General features: G+C 34.9%; 1 protein-coding gene across 3 annotated transcripts in view; it reads left to right on the forward strand.

Moving 5' to 3' along the window:
* The window catches only part of FER (FER tyrosine kinase), a 437,406-nt gene that overhangs the window by 261,396 nt on the left and 154,405 nt on the right, over nucleotides 1–21,605 (forward strand). For all 3 annotated transcript variants that reach the window (XM_043595148.1, XM_043595157.1, XM_043595165.1), the window contains 2 exons: nucleotides 15,969–16,025; nucleotides 20,154–20,269. In XM_043595148.1, the coding sequence (XP_043451083.1) occupies nucleotides 15,969–16,025; nucleotides 20,154–20,269 (173 nt within the window). The remainder of the gene's footprint in view (nucleotides 1–15,968; nucleotides 16,026–20,153; nucleotides 20,270–21,605) is intronic.

Consider the following 21,605-nt stretch of genomic DNA (forward strand, 5'->3'; position numbering starts at 1 on the left):
CCATGTGTAGTTTGTGCATTCCACTTCACGGTCTCCGGGACTTCAGCTTCCTTGTCCCAGAAACCCTCAGCCCACTTCCATGGTCTGCTCAGACCTCTGACTGAGGTCCATTTTCTCGGGGTAGACTATCTGAACGCTGTCCAGCAAGGCCATAGAGATATCATAGGACATACAGATGCAGCTTAGATGCACAGGATGCGGTGTGTATAGGCATACCATGTGCTGGGCTCCTTGAGTATGATGGGGTCATTAGTGGGCAGAGAAAAGGGCAGGCTTTGAGTGTGAGGCCTGGAACGGACTTGTACCGTGCTGCCATGTTGTAGTGCAGAACTCCGCAGAAGTGAATATTTGACCTTCCAGGTTGTTAGGGAGGTATATTTGTCAAAGTACAAATATAACGTGATTTAACAGTTTAACTTGATAAATAGTGTTACATATTTAGACATGTGATGCGAGGCCCCACAGATGTTAAGGACGTAATATATAAATAAAGTACTACCTTTTGAAGTGCATTTTAGATAGGATGGTCAGATAAAATTTCTCTGAGGAGTTACAATTTGAGTCAAAGATCTGGAGCACGGAAATGGGTCATCTATGATAGAAGTTACAGAAATAAATTCCAGGTGGAGTGACTTTGTAGTACAAATGTACAGAGGTTCAAAATAAACCATAACCAAAGGCTTACTCTCTATAAAGAATGAAAAGAGACCCTCGAAGTAGAGAGTAGAGTAAGAATAGAGATCTGTAGAAACCAGATCATGCCCTAGTATGCTGTTGAAAAGAGCTTTCATTTTATTCCAAGACCAATGGGACACTATTGGAGGGTTTTAATAAGGGGAATGGCAGGCTGTTAATTACATTAAAAATCACTCACAGCTCTCCTCATGCATTTGGAATATATGTGAGGGGCAGTTAGGAAAAAGAAATCAAGTGGTCTAGAGGAGAAATAATGTTTGCTTGGCCTTGAGTGGTGGCAGTAGAGATGAACAGAAAGTAGATGTGTTAGTTATCTGTTAGAAGTAAATCCAACATGTCCTGATGGATGGTATTTGAAGAATGAAGCAGAGAAAAGACTTAAAAAGGACTCTTAAGATTTTTGATTTGAGAAACTGGATGGATAATAGTTACTGAAATGGAGAACACTGTGAGAGGAGCACATTTTTGGGAGGAGATAAGAATAGAGCATTCTATTATGGACATGATTACTGTTTGATATTTAAATGGAGACCTCAAGTAGGTAATCATATAGCCAAGTCTGGGACTCAAGGAGTCACTATGGACTCTGTCTTGAACATACCATCCTTTTCCCATGTCTTAGATCTTTGTTTCAGCTCTGATACCCGTCTGGAATACTTTTTCCTGTGTCTTCATCTGGTTTCAGTCTCTGCTTAAATGCCAGTCTATCTAAATGGTTACTTCCACTTTTATTTTTGTCTCAGTATTTGTGTTTTTTGTCTTTTTTTTTTTTATCATTTGCAAACTTGTTTTCACTTTTTTCTTGTCCTCAAGAAGAGGGGCTTTTCTTCTTTTACCTTCTTCAGCCAATGACTAGGACAATGTCTGTTACTAAATGTTCAATAGATATAGGTTCAGAGAAGGAAGGGAGGAAAGAATATTTGAGCAGGATCATGGTTGCCTTAAAAGGAAAAACAAGGTGCTTGAGGGTAGATGGGTGTGAGAGATGATAGACTCTTCTCCTGCCAAAGGTTTAAGGATTCATGGGTAAAAAGGATGCTTAATGTTCACTAAGCACTTACTGTGTGTTAGGTACTTTCCTGAGCACTTTATAAAAATTCATTTAGTAATTAAAACCACCATATATGACAGCAACTATTTTTATTTTCATTTTGCGGATAAGGAAACTGAGGCTCAAAGAGGCAAAGTTGATGAAACTTGTATAGCTGTATTTAAAGCCCATGCAGTGTGAGTCCACAGCCTCCTGCCTGAACCATTACAGAGCACAGAAGGCTCGTGCTGCATTGCCACAGCTCCTTTTGTTTCCTTAACCATCAGAGATAGTGAAGCCAGTTCTGATAAATCCCATGGAATTGTCCTCAGTGCCACTCAGCATCTTTTTGCCAGTGTCAGGTTCCAGACATAAATCCACTGGCCCTACGAAAGGACCACACAATGTGTGCCTTGAGAAAAAACAAGTGCCACTTCTTGCATACGTCTTGCTTACGAGGTTGCTACTGTACATACAGAGTGGAGGGAGGTCCCTCCGAGCAAGGCCCTGACCCACTTCAACTGAAAGACCTGTGTCCTTTGCAGTTAGCCACTGGAGAGAAAGCCAGACCCACCTGATCGAGACTTCATTTTCTTGTAGAATGAATTTGGAAATTTTCAGGGGTTTTTTTTTTCCTATTTTTTGGAATAGTCTGAGAAGAATCAGTATTAACTCATTTTTTTAAATGCTCGGTGGAATTCATCTGTGATGCCATGCGGTCTTAGACCTTTATTTGTTAGAAGTTTTTTATTTTTTATTATCAATTTAATATCAATACTGGTAACAGGTTTATTCAAATTTTCTATTTCTTCCTGATAGAGTTTTAGCAGATTGTATGTTTCTAGGAGTTGATCCACTTCTTCTAGGTTACTGGTTTATGATTGTTTATAACCTCTTATAATTCTTTATATTTATGTGATGTTGCTTGTTATTTGTCCTCCATTTTTATTTACTTGAATCCCCTTTCTTGCTTTTTTTTTTTTAACCAGTCTGTCAGAGACCTTGTCTGCTTAATGTCTAAGTGTTTGGGGGTAGGAAGAAGCAAGCAAAGATGCTAACACTTTTTGAAAATCAAACACAAAAACAAAACAAAATGAAAAACACAACACAACAAAACAAAAAAACACCTAGAAATCTCATCTTTTTTGCTTTATAAAGATAAAGATACTCCCTAATTTTCTTTCTCCTATTCTCACTAGATAATAAACTCCTGAGAGCAGAATTATACTCTGCTGTCATCTTAAGGAATCGTTATGCCTTTCATATTCTTTGTTAAACTGAATTCCATTGGCAAAAAGAGTAAATGATACAGTATTTACAGATGAATAACACATTTCTTATAGGAATTTGATAGACTAAATTGAACCTGCATATTTTTTGAATTGATTGTTTTCAGTTACTCAGCTTCCAGAACTTGAAAAGGGTCTGTATCAGCATTTTTTTTTTCACTTAGGCTATAGCTGCACTTCTTCCTTTGGGGGATAGAACTGTCAGCTCAGAGTTTTAAGAAAAATGACACCTTCTAAAGTCAAGATGAATGAAAATGAATTAGAAAATATTACTATATGTACAGAGAGTTGTGCACAGCCTTTTTCTCCATATAGCATATGAATAGAGGTAAGTGTATTGTAGAAGTAAAGAAATTGAATAAACATGAATTTTAAAAAGAATTAAGTCTCTAGAAAGACAAGTATAGTATACATATGCAAAAACTATTTTATGTAACTTGCAAATGTAATGAAATATTTTCTAAGGTGATAATGTCTTTGTTACATAAAAACCATTTTGGGGGAAAGAACTTTTGCGTTATTTAGGATTAATTTACAGAACATTTAAACAAATAGTCAATTCCGTCTAAATGGATTCTATATGCAGACTATTTCGCATAGTTGTCAATAAGGATTTTTAATCTCATGTAACCCTGATAACTTTAATGACAAAGCTGATCACATTCTGAGTAATTCTTGGGCTCTAAAAATAAACTATGGCTGAAATTTAAAATGGAACAAATGTGCTAAGCAGGCTAGGCAGGTAATGAAGCACACTGAAAACTTGTGTATAAAGGAAAAGTAGAGATAGCAATTATTTCTCAGTATGAATGGTAGAAAAATTATAGTCTCTGACAGTCATTTATATTCTGTATTGTGGCATTTGTTAATTATTCTAAGATATGTTGAGCTTGTGGCTTTAAAATAAAAACTCTGAAATGTCATGTCAATACGTTCAGCAATCCTTCTACTTTAGGTGTTAAATCTTCAGAGTGAAAATTTTTTAAAAGCTATATTTAAATGTTTGCCTTAACACAAGCAAACAAACAAACAAACAAACAACAACAACAAAAAACCCACCTATTACATTGAATGATTATTCCCATCCTTTTGGCCGGGGTGTGGATGAAGCTTTTTTATTTCCACTGTTTCTGATGACTAAATTCACAAGTTGCATCTACGTTACATTGTCTATTGCTTGGAAATAGGTTGTAATATTAGTGAGTTGTTTTGTATCTGTTAAAGGCAGAATTATCAAAACAAATTGAAAAGTGAAAATATTGCATTAAAATATAACTCCTCTTCACTCACGTGGAAGAAAGCACTCCTTTTACTTGCATTTTGAATATGGGGAAGATCTATCTATACGGATAGCATAAGATCCTTTTGCGGTATTCTTAGAAGTATTTTCCTTAGATGGGCTTTCTTTCTGGGGAACTGAACACAAATCAAAGTGAAATATTCACTTACATCACACTAATTACTCTTACTTACCTGCTTGAGATCTAATTTTAAATGTCTCCCTATATCCCTATAAAGCTCTTTGAAAGGATAACTTTAGAAAGAAATGTACAGCCATCCCAGAGAGATTTGGCAGGGATTGGTTTGCATAATAAATAATGACCATCTGCACCCTGTGGCAACCTACCAAGAAGTGCAATTAGTCCCCTGCAGCCCAGGCAGACTGTGGTTAGTTGTCTTCAGCAGGTGAACAAAGGAGAGATTGCTTATTTGGTACTTTGTTCACTTCATATAAAATAGCTACTTTTGTGAGGCCAGAGTAATTCCAAGATTTAGGTCTTAACATTTTAAAGCTATAATTAGGTTTTATTTCCAGTTATTTTTATAGTTCATGCCTAGTATTATACCTATTCATGTGCAAAGATGGAGGATTTATAAGGACAGTATTTTCATGAAAGTGGGAAATACTCTAATGGCTTAATTTTTTTATTGCTTTTGAAAAATTTTCTTTGAATCTTGTAGAACAACTGATACAGAGTCACTATGGGAAAATGGATGGAATATGTGTCATATTTATCTGGTGGAAATTAGTGGTCTGAAGACTGAAGTATGAGTCTCTCCTTTTAGGTTATAAATTACATAGAGATTAGACAAAATTGATTCATAATTTTGCCAGCTATTTATATAAAGCCATTTTACTTGATGACAACTTGAAAGTTTTATTGTAATATTTTTTGATACCAAAATTGTGAATGTGCAAAACGTAAAGCTTTAAATTAGATCGGGGGGCCTGAGTGGCTCAATCGGTTAAGTGTCTGACTTTGGCAGGTCATGATCTCACAGTTTGTGGGTTCGCGCCCCACGTCAGGCTCTTTGCTGACTACTCAGAGCCTGGAGCCTACTTTGGATTCTGTGTGTCTCTCTCTCTTTGCTTCTTCCCCACTCACGCCCTGTCTCTGTCTCTCAAAAATGAGTAAACATTTAAAAAATAATAAAAATAAATAAATTAGATTATAATCTAGTAAAACCAGTGAGTGAAGAACAATCCAGAATTGATTTAGACAGCGCTTGTTGGCTGAAAACAAACTTAAAAAGTCAAATCTTTTTAAGACTAGAACTTGAATCTTGAAATAGAATGTATGACCCATTGTGTTTCAGTTAATTAAAACTGAATTAATTGCAGTTAATTAATTGCATGATAGTCAATCTCTGAACTTGAGTCAAATGCATTGTTTTAATTATTCTAATCTGGGAGGCAGTGGAGTACCATGCAATTTTTTAGATAGGACGCAGCCTTTGGAATCAGAAAATGTAGGTTCAAACACGGTTTTTGTCCTTTGCCGCCTCAGTGACCCCTCTCTCAGAACCTCAGAGTGTCTTAATTGCCCTAATATCCCCTAATAGTTCACTGATTCAGTGGAAAGATTCCTATAACTTAATCTAAAGTTATACTCAAGTCTAAGATTTATCACAGATATGTACAAGAAAGAAGGGAACATCAGAGGAGAGATTGAATACAGGCTTTCCTGCCCTATTGATGCAGGAATTGCATGGGCATGTCTTTGTTTCCACCTACAAACTGTACCGATATTTGTGATATGTCATTGCTCAAGAAATCCTCTTTGAGTGTTAGAGTCCAGAGTTTTTAAAGGTGGCTAGCTGATCGCACACCTGCAGTGAGACCAACCGTGGTGAGGACCCAAAAGCAGTCACCAAGTACACAGCATGACTCTTCATGTTTGCTTTAAACATGCTGACAATGTGTTCATCAACAAGGAAGAAAATTCTTTTTAGGTTTATTATTGACCATATCCTTTTAGTATTGCTTTATCTGAGAATGTCTGTATTTTCCCTTCATTCTTAAAAGATAGTTTTGCCATACTTGGTGGCAGTTGACAGTTCTTTTTTCCAACATTTGAAAAATACTGTGCCACTTCCTTCTGCACTTCATAGTTTTAGAGGAGAAAAGTATGCCATTCAAACTGGTGGTCCCCTGTAGGAAATGTCTTAACTTTCTAGCTGCTTTCAAGACTTGTTAATTTTCAAAAGTTTAATTATGATATGTCTTAGCTTGAATTTCTTTGAGTTTATCCTAGATAAGTTTCTCTCAGCTGCTTCAATTTAGGTTTGCGTCTTTTACCAAATTTGGAAAGTTTTCAGAGATTGTTTCTTTGAATGGTCTCTCAATACCACTCTTTCTCCTCTCCTTTTGGAACTCTGGTGACACAAATGTTGGATCTTCTGTAATTATCCCACAGGTCCCTGAGGCTCTGTTAATTTTTTTTCCAACCTATTTCTTTTTGTTTACATTGGCTCAATTAATCTGCCCTCAAGTTCAGGAATTATATTGTTTTTTTCACTTCACTATTGAGCCCACTCAAGTGAGTTTCTTTTTGTCACTTTTTAATATTATAATTTCCATTTATTTCTCTTTCCTAACTTCTGTTTCCGTTGCTGAGATTGAGTCCACTTGTTTCAAGAGAATTTATGATTAGTTATGGCTGCTTTACAATCCTTATCAAAATTACAGCATCTGATCTGTTTACATGTTGGTGTTAGTTAACTGTCTTTTCTCATTCAGGTTGCAATATCTTATATATTGGTATGATGGATGATTTTTTTGTCCCCTGGGCATTTCATCTATTTTGTGAGGAGGCTCTGGGTCCTACTTAAATCTTTTATTTTGGCAGGCAGTCACATGGGCAAGGTTTAGCATGTAGGTCCTGGCCTACTCCTATGGGCTGTGGGTTTGAGGATGGTTGAAACTTCAGAGTCTGTGGGATATTATTTTGGTTTGCTGGTTTATCTGGTTCCCACTTGCTCCTCCAGTGCTGTGTGGGGATGGAAAGAGCCTATGTAGGTTGGGCTGCCAGGTGTTGCACTGTGGGAAGAAGTGTTGGACACATGAACTGTTCGGTGCTTGCCTGGCAGTGGTCCCTGCATGTGAGGAATACAGTGCACTTTCTGGGCTGGATGTTTGTGGGATTCTCTCTGTCAGTGTTCTTAGCTGCCCATGTCTGGGCAGGAAATAGAAATCTTAGGTCTGTCAGGACAAAGAGGCTTCCCAGGCCAGACTACTTTTTGTGGTGGTTATTTTCCTGGAAAGTACAGCCCAGTTCCCTTGGTATTTCTTGGTGGGGTAGAACATACAACACTTGCATAGTTTTGACTCTTTCCAGGTTTAGCTGCTTGTTTTGCTGGAGTCCATCTTGCTAGTGCTTCTGGGTCACCCCAGTATTCTTTCACAAAGTGGGGCAGCCTTAGGACCATAGGAAAACAGAGCATTTTTTTTTTTTGTGGCAACTTTTGCTCTCAATCCATCTATCTGCCTGTGGTGGGGAGTTTACCTGGTATTGGGAAGGCCTGCCATTTGATCTAATTAAACCTTTACCTGGACTGCCTTCTGTTGCTAAGCTGAGAGTCAAGCCTCCTCCTGTTGTGTAGATGGAACTGAAGATGCCCTGCCGCTATGCTGTTCCCCTGTCCCTGGGATCCCAAAGCAGTTCACTCCCCCTCACCATCTTTCAGAATTCTTCCACTGCCCCTCACTTTATCTCTGTGGTTTATAGTTGTACTTAGTGAAAAGGAACCGGGAAAGTTGTATTTACACCAGTTTGTTCAGTGGCCATATCATGTTAATTTCCACTTTTGAAAATGCTGTATAATATAGATTATATATTGGTACAGTAGGACAAATGCTCACATTAAAAAAAAATTTAATGGGTTACACAATAAAAAAAGTTGAGACTCCTGGTCATAAGATGAAGTGAATAGTAGATTGCTTGCCATTTAAAACACCATGGTTTGGTTAGAAAGTATATTTCTAGGTTTTCATCCAACCCTGCTCCCTTGAAGATTTCTTTTCTTTTACCATAATGGTGTATTTACTCTCTAAAATATTCCCACTTCTTTCTATGCTTTTGCTGCACTTATTTTCTCATCTTAATGTATCCGAATAATATGCATGCTCAAGGTTATCCCAAATTCTACCTCTTTTGTGAAGCTTTTTATGACATCTTTAGCAAAATAGGGCTTCTTTTTCCTCTCTTTTTTTTTAAATTTTTTTTAAGCATTTATTTATTTTTGAGACAGAGAGAGACAGAGCATGAACGGGGGAGGGTCAGAGAGAGGGAGACACAGAATCTGAAACAGGCTCCAGGCTCTGAGCTGTCAGCACAGAGCCCGACGCGGGGCTCGAACTCACAGATCGCGAGATCATGACCTGAGCTGAAGTTGACCGCTTAACCGACTGAGCCACCCAGGAGCCCCTTTCCTCTCTTTATTATCTGTGATATTTGACATTTTAAATAACATTTTGAACAGTGTACTCAAAGTTTATCTTTCTTTCTTTCTTTCTTTCTTTCTTTCTTTCTTTCTTTCTTTCTTTCTTTCTGAAATGTGCTTGCCTAGAGAAGCAGTGCCAGCAGTGACATTTGGTAATGTATAAAATGTGTGGATCTTAACCATCATTTAAAAGGGTCTAATGGAATATACACATGTGCACAGGGAGATCTATCTTAAAATTCCAGGACTATATTCCTCCCCAGCCTTGCACCTTTCCACTCCGATGGAGATGTACATCGAGTCCCATAGTAGTGGTGGCTTGGGACCCATGGCAGAGACTCTCACATGGTATACTGGGAGAAAATTTGTTGGGGGTGAAATAGAAAAACAAACCCTTTAGGTTGAGGAGAGTCTGGAGAGAAGAAGGCTAGAATTGGTAGATGATGACAATCATCAACCATAGGTAATAGAAACATGGGTATTTCTGCCCAACCTCTATGTTCTACTCATGTACAGATATATATACCCTATTGTCTGATTGTTCCACCCAAAACAGTTTTAAGTTAATCTTTTTTTTTCCCTTTGAAGAACCTTGGGGGGTAGCATAGGGCTTTTTTTCCCTCCACAAACAATACATATGACTTCTGACCACCTAAAGCAAGAGCTTTTTATGGTTTTCTTTATTTAGTAGCTTGTAAAATGTTAAGGGAAGGTTACTTTGAGGAATTTTGGAAACCTTTCCATCTGTTCAGTGAAGCCCTTTAACCATCTTCTTTATATTGAGCACATGTACCTCAGTGTTCAAGCTCTAGACTATTCATACTTCTCGCTCAGACTCTTGACTTTCAATATCTTATATTGAAGCCCTTGAGACTAAGGACTACTATTTAATTTATCTTCCAAACTCATGCTCATGTATCTTTGAATTTCTAGCATAACTTAGTATATGTATAAAATAGGATAGATTTGGAGCTAGAATCTGAGCTTTCTCTCAGCTTCCATTCTTTGCCTAGCATACTATTTCTCTGTTTTGGCTTTCTGTTAGTAAGTTGGCATAGCATGGTGTTTTCCAGACTGTTTGTGTCTTCTTGTTGTATTACATAGTGCCACACAGTGAGTCCTGGAAAAATCTTTCCTAAGGGTCTCTTTGAGTAGAGTGAGCTCATTTATATAAATTATGAGCTAGCCCAGACCTCTTGACTGCTGTCTTCAGGAGTCCTGCTTTGTTCCAAAAGAGTATATTTATATTTTATTGTCTTATTGCTATGGTAGTGGCAGGCTAGCTGTGAACAGTGTCTCAGGTGTGCATTTCTAGTTTTCACTCTTGAGTTCACCATTTACTTTCAATCCCCTTCAGGAAAGGAACAGAAAACAAAATGAATCTTAAGTTAGTTAATTCTATTTACAATTCTGGGGCTAGAATGGATGAAGTTTAAAGTCTGTACCTATAATGAATCTATTAAATAAACTTTCAAGTTTATATTACACCAATATAAACTGAGTTAAGTGTACTTTGTGTATGATAATATTAATTCTGATATGTTTCATTGTTTGAAAGATTGATATGTAAGGATTCAGTCTAATACAGGCAACTGATTTGGAAATTACCCAATGACTTCGTTGTGAATTCTAACCTTATTGTGTTTCAGAAAATTCTTTCCCTGTAATTCACTTTGTGAAACTTTTTTTACAATATTCTTTACATTTCAGCATCTCTCTCTACCTTTTATCTATATTTACTAGTTAATTTCTGAAAGCCAGAAGTTTCTCTGAGTGGTAGGAAACAAGGCTTGACTTAGGGGTGCCTGGGTAGCTCAGTTGGTTAAGCAGCCAACTTCAGTTTAGGTCATAATCTCATGGTTCACCAGTTCAAGCCTCGTGTTGGGCTCTGTGTTGACAGCTCAGAGCCTGGAGCCTGCTTCAGATTCTGTGTCTCCTCCCTCTGTCTTTGCCCCTCCCCTGCTCACACTCTGTCCCTCTCTCAAAAAACAAAGAAACATAAGAAAAAAAAAGAAAAGAAACAAGGCTTGACTTAGCGAACAGAATTTTAATGGTATTCTGTTCTCAAGTATGGCGCTAACATTGGATTAACTGTTAAGGGACTTTCTACTATCTTTTGCTCTATTTAAACTTTCTTCTTTTCACTCTGAAATTTTTGTGTAAAACATGATAAATAACCCTGGATATTTGACTTCATTTATTTAGAACTAATTTTGAGTAAAAATACTCATATTTTCTTAAGTAATCACCACTTTTCCTAAAAGTATGACTTGTAAAGATTTATCACATTCACAGATAAAAAAAAATTGGCCTTTCATATACTTCAAGATATTATAAAATTACATCATACCTAAGAAAACAGAATTAATGAAAGTATTCAGCTTAATTTGCAAATTTCACTTTATAGACAACTTTTAAGTGTCTTGAGTATTTAAATAATTCAGTGTTTAAAAAGGCATTACCCTTGAAAGATGTTTAATGAAGCACTGAAATTGTTTTCTAACAGTATTTGACATTATAATTTTTTTACTTCATATATGATAAGACTTAAATCATCTATTTAGAAATAGATAACAGGTGCCTTCTGATAGAGTTTTTTGAAAAAAAAATTGAAAGTTATTTTATGCTAGTAGTATTAAGCTTAGTTAAAGAATATGGATACTGTGGATATTAATGCTAGAATATGTTGAGGTATCTGCTTCTTCCACCTGATGAAACAACTCCTTTCTCAGTAATGAGATGAATTCTAGATGCATACTATGGCAGAAATCCCACTAGAGATAGTAGGCACACAGGTGTATACTCCAAAATAGTACATAATAGGTTCAGGATGAGGTCAGTAAAAACAATACTCACACTAAATATTAACCAACATTAGATAGAAAACTCAAATGTTAATATCTATAAACTATATTTGTTAAGCTTACCTGTGTCATCTAATAATTGTTCAGCCTGCCTAAGTGTAAAATCAGAATTGCTAATATTTTTTCTTTGACTCATGGATTATTTAAAAATGTGTTATTTAATTTCCAAAAATTTGGAAAAATTCTGTTAACTTTGTCACTGATTTCTACTTAAGTTTTGTTGACAGAGGACATAACTTGTATGAACTCATTTCTTTTACATTCATTAAGGTTTGTTTCATGATCCAGGTTTATGATGGGATTTAGTTTGGTGTATTTTCCTTGTGCACTTGCAAAGAAGGTTTTATTCTGCTGTTGAGTGGAGTTTGTTATAAATGTCAATTTGATCCACTTGGTTGATGGTGTTATTCAGTTATTTTACATCCTTGCTGATTTTCTCTCTACTACTATTTATTACTGAGAGAAGAGTTTTGAAATCTCCAGCTATAATTGTGAAATTATTCTTGCAGTTCTGTCCATTTCCTTCATTTTGAGGGATCAGTGGTTGAAACATAGACTTTTAGGATAATTATGTTTTCTTGTTGAATTGACACTTTCAATTTTCCTGATTTTCCTCTATCCATGGTAATTTTCTTTGCTTTATAGTTACTTTGTCTGGTATTACTATAGGTATTCTAACTTTCTTATGATTTATATTTGCATTTTATATCTATTTCTATCCTTTTGAGATACCTGTATCATTAAAGTTATAGTGATCTTCTTTAGGTAGCATATAGTTGACTCCTTTTTAAGATTCTTTTTAAAATCTGTCTTTTAAATGGTGTATTTAGACAATTTATGTTTGTCATTATTGATTATGTTTGGATTTAGGGCTTCTGTTTTATATTTTGTTCTTTTTGTTTGTTTGTTTCACTTTTTCCCTTACCTTCCCTTTTGAGTTATTTGAACAGTTTTTACTATCCCATTAAATTTTTCTCTTGTAGTTTTGATTATGTAGCTTTGTACTTTTATTCTTTTTTTAAGTGGTTGCTCAAAAACATTTAACTTTTCACAGTTTACAAAGAATCAATACGCTAACATTTCAAGTGGAGTGCAGAAACTTTATCACAGTATGGAACTGTATACCTTTTCCTCTTTGGTGTACTTTTCATATGTATTACATCTGAGTCAAAACTCATCAGAAAATGTTATGACTTTCCTTTCTGTTTGCCGAGCACATTTTAAAGAGTGCAAGAAAAGAAAATTCTGTTACATTGACTTAGGTTTTTACCATTTTTGTTTTTCTTCCTTTATGCCTTCTGGCTAAAGAACTTCCTCCAGTGTGTGTGTGCTCTGTTTTTTGCTTTTTAGCCTGTTGGCTGCTGCTTTCAAAATCAACATATGAATTTAAGGTAAAGGTAGTCCAGAAGGTCTGAGTTTTGGGTGCTTTCTTAACCTAAATTTAACTTTTCTTAATCTAACTTGACTTCTGGTCTTTTTTTCATGTCAATTTAGCCACTCAGTGCTTAACTATTTCACTAGCTCTTCAGGCTTCTGGAACAAAAATTTGGTACTTTTTCGTTTTTGTTCTTCCTATTTTATCCAGCTTTTTCAGTGGTTGAGGGGAGAGTTGGGTGATCCATGTATTTTACCATTATTTGAAATGAAAAAGCTCTCCACCAATCAGTTTTGCAACTTTAAAATAATAACTCTTCTGCCTGCCAGACAACATTCTGTAGATAGTATATTTTTGATAGTATCTGTGAAGGGGAAATTAACCCAAAAGTAGTGTTCAAATGGAAAGTAGCATTTTTGAAATAATTGCTTTTTTACATTTCTCATTAAAAAAAAAATCAGCTTCATGGAAATAGTTTACATGCAACAAAATTCACGGGTTTTAAATGTATTCAATGAAATATCAGTAAATTGATTATTTTCATAAACTTCCAGAATTCCTTTTTCTTGGCAATCTTCCACAACCTTTGCCTTAGGCAACCACTGCTCTGATTTATAGCATTATAGATTTGCCCATTTCTAACAATTTATATAAGTGGACTCTTTATTTATGCCATGTATATAAAGTATATTTGGCCTTATTAGCTTGGCAAAATGTTGTGCAAATGCTCTGTTGGATGCATTTGTAGTAAATTGTTGCTGAATAGTAACTAATTGCCTGATTATACCAAAATTTGTTTATCCATTCTCCTTTTGATGTGACACTGCCAAATTGTCTTCCAAAATGGCTATTCCTTTCCAAATCCTTAACTAACAATGTATGAGTCAGGATTCCAGTTGTTCCGCATTCTCACATCTTCTGATACTGTTAATCTTTTGAATTTTAGTCTTCTAAGTGGGTGTGAAGTGGCATCTTAATGTGGTTTGTACCTTTATGTCCCTGACACATAATGCCATTTTTGATGAACTTACTATTTGTGCATCTTCTTTTGATTTTTTTTTACCCAATTTTTTTTTAGAAGTTTTTAATTTAAATTCCAGTTGGTTACATACAGTGTAATATTAGTTTCAGGTGTACAATACAGTGGTTAAATACTTCCATACAACAAGCAGTGCTCCTCATAACAATTGTACTCCTTGATCCCTATCACCTGTTTCACCCGTCCCACCATCTTCCTCCCCTCTGGTAACCATTAGTTTTGTTCTCTATAGTTAAGAGTCTGTTTCTTGGTTTGCCTCCCTCTCTCCCTGCCCTCCCTTGTTCATTTGTTTTGTTTCTTAAATTCCACATGAGTGAAATCATATGGTGTTTGTCTTTCCAACTTAATTTTGCTTACCATAATACTCTCTAGTTCCATCCACATCATTGCAAATGGCAAGAGTTCATTCTTTTTTGTGGCTGAGTAATACTCTAGTATGTGTGCACATGAGCGTGTGTGTATCACATCTTCTTTATCCATTCATCAGTCCATGGAGACTTGGGCTGTTTCCATAATTTGGCTATTATAGATTTTTATCCAGTTTCTTAAAATTGGGTTTTTCTTAACTTGTTACTGAGGTATGAATTCTCTATATATTCTACAAAAAAATTATTTGTTAGATGTAATGCAAAAATTCTCCCAGATTGTAGTTTGCCTTTTTACTTTTCAAATGATGGCCTTGGGAAGAATTTTTATAATTTTGTTGATAATTTTTTGTTTTATAATTTTGTTTGAAATTTTGATGAATTTTATAGTTCTTGCTTTTGTGTCCTAAGAAATTTTGCTTATTGTCTTCGTCATGGAGCTATCCTCCTGTGTATTTTTTCCAGGTCCTTTATAGCTCTAGCTTTATATTTAGATTGAAAGACTACACGTAAACTGAAAAAAGTCAATGTTCTCTTTGCTGACCTATCAGAGAGTGGTGGTTGTGTTTGTCACATGGTGTTTTGGAAATAGCTGTCCAGAATATTTTTAAACTAGGGGTAGACATTCACTTCAAGATGTGTGGTGACTTGTTAAAACTCATTCTGGAGGTCATACTACATTTCAGTCTGTACATTGGGTGAATACTACACTTTAATATTTAATAAAAAAACAAGTTATGAAGAAAATAAATCATTCTAGGATTTTCTTTTTTTTTTTCCTCTTTCTCTCTTCCCCCCATACCTTTTTTTCCTTCCTGCTTCTCCATCATATCTTCCTCTCTTTCCTTCTTTCTTGCTTCATTCCTTGTTGATTTTTCTTTTTAAAAAATTTGGGTGTCTTTTTATCTCTGATATTGTGTAGTTTCCTAGCTGAGATTTGTACATGATAAAGTGTTCCCTAAGTAGGAATTAGTTCTTGAGATTAGATAACAGGGTGTTCTTTTATAGTGGCATGTTTGCATTACTAAGCTTGTGTACCCTAGGAATACTGGAATTAATGTTTGTTGCTTTATTATACTACGAGAAAGTACTTGGGAAAGATAAGGGACTACATGCAGTTGCAGAGACAGCTATAACTCATGGCCACTTTACATGTGGAAAAATTAGCTGTTGGTAGTGTAATTTTCTGTAATTTATTGGGAATTGGACATTTTGCATTATATGATAATATTCCCTCACATATTTATGACACAACTGTTGTAACATGACCAATTAAGGCAGAGCCTAAACTTGATGGTGGGAGGAAAGGGCGTACTGTGTTCTAGTTACAGGAATACTATCATTTTGAGGGCTGAGATTTGTGATAGAAGTGAGCAATAATATAGATTTTTAAATCCTATGATGGAGTAACATTTCTTAAATCTGTCTGTGTTATACCCTCTTAAAGTTACAACTTGTTAGTGTGCTGTTGATTTAATGGTCTGAATAAAATACTCCTTAGTTCTCTTTGCTACTGCCTCAAATGCATCTTACAGGAAATGTATTCTTGGTTGGGCTAAAAAAATTGTTCTTTTTCTTTGCCCTAGGATAAGAAATGGGTTCTCAATCATGAAGATGTCACGTTGGGAGAACTACTGGGCAAGGTATGTAGTCAGCTGAGCTTACAGTGTCTGTGTACTCTACAGACTTCTTCATTTTCTTCAAAGCTTTTCTTCCATTCCAGCACACAGCAAGGCACCGTCTCACAGGAACCTAGAATAACACTATACCACAACTGTTACAAATACTGTGATGGTCACTGAAATAAAAAGGGGAAAATCTTTGAAAAGTTTAAGGATGATTCTTGGCTTTTTAAAATAGTATATGTATGTTTTTCTCTGGAAGAACTAAAAGCCGTAATGATTTTATTGCAGTGTGGTAAAGCCAAAACTAGTGATCTGAGATTGGAAAAGAAGCTGTGACGTAATAAAAGTTTAAACACTCAGTAGGTTTGTTCCATTTGTTTCTGGTTATACATGATAGTTCAAGGAAAGTGACTTACTGCTCTTGAAGATTTCAGGATTGTGTATAGAATCTCACTATGTGACAACACTAGATACATTATTTCAATCTAATAATTATGTGGATAAGACATGTTTCAATATAAAGATTGATTTTATAGCCAGCTCTGGTAGTGGTCAGAGAAGGTAGCTATATATGATGAAAGTCCCTTTTTTCCAGACTAGTTTGAAGTTTCTTCCAACTCATAGGCCAGATGAAAGTGTATTATGTTTAATAATAATGGCAGACATTTTATAATCATTAATCAAACGGGCTATTTGCAAATTTATTAATAGCTTTTTATGATTGAGTTCTAATGGATAAATATGACTTTGTCAATGAATTAGTGCTGTTTTGTTTTGAAAGTTTGAATTGAGTATAGGCTTACAGTGCAATGTGAAAAATAGTATAAAATTCAGATGTTTGGAGAAAACTGTGATGCATGTATTTGATCAATACTAGACTTAGAGCTCAGCATTTTAAATAAATAAATAAATAAATGATTATTGATTTTTTTATTCAAATATCAACTGATGAGTTGACAATCCTTATGTTTTTTTTAGCTGTGAATATGTTGAGAAAGTAAATCCCTAGTGAAGTAATCCACTTTGCAGGATTCTTCATATTATTTTAAAATATCCTTTCCAAATGGAAGAATTAAATTGCTGTTGGAAAGCATTTTCTATTGACTGCTAATAATTACTTTGTAAGTAAATTCTAAAGAATCTCAAGTCAAAAGCAGTAGCTGATGTGTTTATTTCATTTGTGATGTGTTCATCATTCCTAAGGAAGTATTCCTTCTTTCCATGACTTTAGGTCAGTAAGTCAGTAGCAATAATTGGGCCAAAAATTATTACAAGGAAATTAAATTTTCTTGAAAACACAACTAAAATATTGTAAAATTAAACCATTTACTAAAATAGAATGGGTTGATAAGGACTGCTTTTTGAGTACTAAGCAAAAATATTTTCAGTTAAAGAGAAATATTTCAGTTACGTTTATGTTTAGTTTACTATGTGAAATATGTATGGTATGTTAGGAAAGGATTTTAACTTTTAGCTCCTTACTAGGGCCATTTCAAAGAATAATATTTTTTCAATGACAAGACAGTAGTATGGTGTCAGTTTAAATAAATTTAATCATTTTTAAAAGTTTATTTACTTTGAGAGAGTGAAAAGAGAGAACACGTGTACGTGTGCATGAATGAGGGAGGGCCAGAAAGAGAAGGAGACAGGGAGGGAGGGAGACAGAGAGAGAGATTGAGAGAGAGAGACAGAGAGAGAAATCTCAAGCAGCCTCCACACAGTCACAATGGAATATTATTCAGCCATGAAAAAAGAATGCAATCTTGCCATTTGCAACAACATGGATGGATCCAAATTGTATAATGCTAAGCAAAGTAAGTCAGAGAAAGATAAATACCATATGATTACAGTTATGTGTAGAATTTAAGAAACAAAACACATGAACAAACAAAGAGGCAAACCAAAAAATACTCTTAACTATAAAGAACAAACAGATCATTACCAGAGGGCAGTGAATGGGGAGAATGGGTGAAATAGGTGAAGGGGGTTAAGAGTGTAGACGTATCATGATGAGCACTGAGTAATATTTGGAATTGCTGAATCACCATATTGTACACCTGAAACTAATATAACACTGTTAACTACACTGGAATTAAATTTTTAAAGAAAAAAAATGCTATGAAACTTTGCTGACAGAAATTGGACGTAAATATATGTACATATATAAAATACTTTATTAAAACATTTTCATAATTTTCAATTTATTAATACATAAAACTTACACACCTTGAACTACTGGTTAAGAGTTACATTGATCTTAAAATGAACTATTGGGACCTCATCAAAATAAAAAGCTTCTGCACAGTGAAGGAAACAATCAGCAAAACTAAAAGGCAACCAGAAGAATAGGAGAAGATATTTGCAAACAACATGTCAGATAAAGGGTTAGTATCCAAAATCTATAAAGAACTTATCAAACTCAACACCCAAAAAACAAATAATACAGTGAAGAAATGGGCAAAAGACATGAATGGACACTTCTCCAAAGAAGACATCCAGGTGGCACACTGACACATGAAAAAATGCTCAACATCACTCATCATCCAGGAAATACAAATCAAAACCACAATGAGATACCACCTTACACCTCTCAGAATGGCTAACATTAATAACTCAGGCAACAACAGATGTTGGCGAGAATGCGGAGAAAGAGGATCTCTTGGGTGCAGCCACTCTGGAAAACAGTATGGTGGTTCCTCAAAAAATTAAAAATAGAACTATCCTATGACCCAGCAATTGCATGACTAGGTATTTATCCAAGGGATACAGGTATGCTGTTTCAAAGGGACACATGTACCTCAATGTTTATAGCAGCACTATCGACAATAGCCAAAGTATGGAAAGAGCCCAAATGTCCATCGATGGATGAATGGATAAAGAAGATGTGGTATATATATATATACAATGAAGTATTACTTGGCAATCAAAAAGAATGAAATCTTGTCATTTGCAACTAAGTGGATGGAACTAGAGGGTATTAATGCTAAGCGAAATTAGTCAGAGAAAGACAAATATATGACTTCACTCATAGGAGGACTTTAAGATACAAAACAGATGAACGTAAGGGAAGCAAACATAATATAAAAACAGAAGAGACTCATAAATATGGAGAACAAACTGAGGGTTGCTGGAGGGGTTGTGGGAGGGGGGATGGGCTAAATGGGTAAGGGGCATTAAGAAATCCACTCCTGAAATCATTGTTGCACTATATGCTAACTAATTTGGATGTAAATTGAAAAAAAAAAAAGAGTTACATTGATCTGAGACCTTAAGCCCAATAATTAGCAGACCCCTAGTTTAGTTACTTATTGTTCAACAATAGCATTGAAGCTTATTATAATACTTGCATATTAGGACTAGAGTTATGTAAAAAATACATAAGCATACCTAAAAACTTGAGTACTAAGAAATAGCTGTTGGATTAGCTCTGTAGCTCATCCTTGTAATATTTTGTTTCATCTTAAAAATTAAAAAAAATGACTTCAAACTTGAAATAACACACATAAAAGTCAAAATATGTTAGAGACTTAGAACAAAGTTAGGGATTTATACATTTGGTAGAAACCCAACATGGGTGACACTGGCATTTGGATAAGCACTTCCTCTTCCTTGGTACCTTTCAGAGATTGACAGTCTGCTGACGGGTGACAGTCACTAGTGGGCCTGGTTCGATTGCCTCTTACCTATTGCCTTACGCTCTTCAGCTGACATTTGACTCTGGATCCATAGCAACAGCCACCTCACGGAATCTTTGCTTTATCTTGAAACATTAATGGTTAACTTCTTAATCTAACAACATTTAGAGGTTGGGGGTAAAGAGAACTAGGAGGCAGGAAACAATGTCTTTCTGATGGTTTCAACTTGAGTTTCTCTTTTTATCCTGTTCCAATTTTTTCCCTGATTTTCCTTTTCAGTTCTCCTCATGCTTCAATCCCCCAAAGGGTAGGTGGGTCGGGTAGTATTTTTAAAGTTGGAGGATTGACAAGAGTAACATTTCCCATCTTTTATTTCTACTTAAAACTCTGAATAAAGCTAAAAGAATACTTTGATTAATTCAAAATGCATCATTTCATGTTTTCCTTGTATTTTGCAGAGATTTATGTGGCAGTCTTACACCCTAAACAGTACATGTATTTGTATTTTCAGGGGAATTTTGGTGAAGTATATAAGGGCATATTAAAGGATAAAACCGCTGTTGCTGTTAAAACATGTAAAGAAGATCTTCCTCAGGAACTGAAAATAAAATTTTTACAAGAAGCCAAGTGAGTTTGCTAAAGTAATATTAAACATGTATTTATAAGTTACTATTACAACATTGAAATATGAAGTTTGGGATTATCTTAAATTATGATTTACTGAAGTAGAAGGAAGCACTTTCCAAACCCTCGCAAGTAAGCACTTACACAATATAGAAACAAAAAGTTTATTTGTTTTTAGTTGGACTATAGAATGTTTATGCAATCATAGTCAAAAGAACCAGATGCTAAAAAACAGTGAGTATTCTTCAGTATTGGAATATTGGAGTGTTTTTTGCTTTTATCACATATACATACATGTATATGTATGTATATGTATATGTGTATGTATATGTATATGTGTATGTATATGTGTATATGTGTATGTATGTATATGTAAAGACAATGTGATTGTCTTTATAATAAAAATATTATTTTAGTCCATATACAAAATACACAATTGATATAAATACATTTAGATATTTATAATTATATCTATCCAACCCTCCTTAGATGTTTTCTCTTGATTGTCTGTTACCTTTCTTTTCAGAGAAACTCAGATTTCTTCTTCAACTCCTTGTTCGGCATTTGTTCCAAAATTTGTACATTGTTTCTTTTCTAATCTTCTAGGATAATTGTCTTCTCTTTTTTTCTATTAGCTACAAGTTAATGTTCTAATACCCCTGTATTGTGTGTGGTTAATAGTATTCTGTTAGCAGTAAAACCCACAACACAGTACAAAACAAATGGAAAAATGTTTTGGACAAAATAAGGATGGACTCTCTGAGATGCATGGATATATGGATGGGAAAGAAGGAAGATACATGGATCCATGTGCTGTAAAGGGAGAAAGGGAAAGTTGTGTGTGTGTGTGTGTGTGTGTGTATGTGTGTGTGTGTCTGTGTGTCTGTCTATCATGGCATAGTGTATAAAATTGAGGTTTCTATAAAGTGCTGTAAAAGAACCAAGCTTATGGCAATGAGAGAACTAAGTGCCATAGGATGGAACATTTTCATGGATGTTTGTTCATTCAGCATCTAAAAGTGAATATTGCTAGCAATGGATTAACCTAGTTGGTGCGCTTGTTAAATATGATCTAGAGAATAAAGATGTAAACTTTTTTAATGTCAGTTACTGGTAGGTTGAAAATATGGTATGATAAAGGCATACTATCAGACTTGTATTTCATAGGCTGATTATTTTATAGGTGGTATTAAGGTACAAGGTTATATATTACATTATTTTTTTTTAAAGCTAGTTTTCTTGCTTTCTAAATTGTGACTGTTTTATTGAGAAATAAAGTATTAAATTTCCTAAAGTGGAAAAATCCATTTTCTAAAGTAGAATTACAAAGTTTTATGTA

The sequence above is a fragment of the Prionailurus bengalensis genome, chromosome A1 (assembly GCF_016509475.1).
Source record: "Prionailurus bengalensis isolate Pbe53 chromosome A1, Fcat_Pben_1.1_paternal_pri, whole genome shotgun sequence".
Lineage (NCBI taxonomy): Eukaryota > Metazoa > Chordata > Mammalia > Carnivora > Felidae > Prionailurus > Prionailurus bengalensis.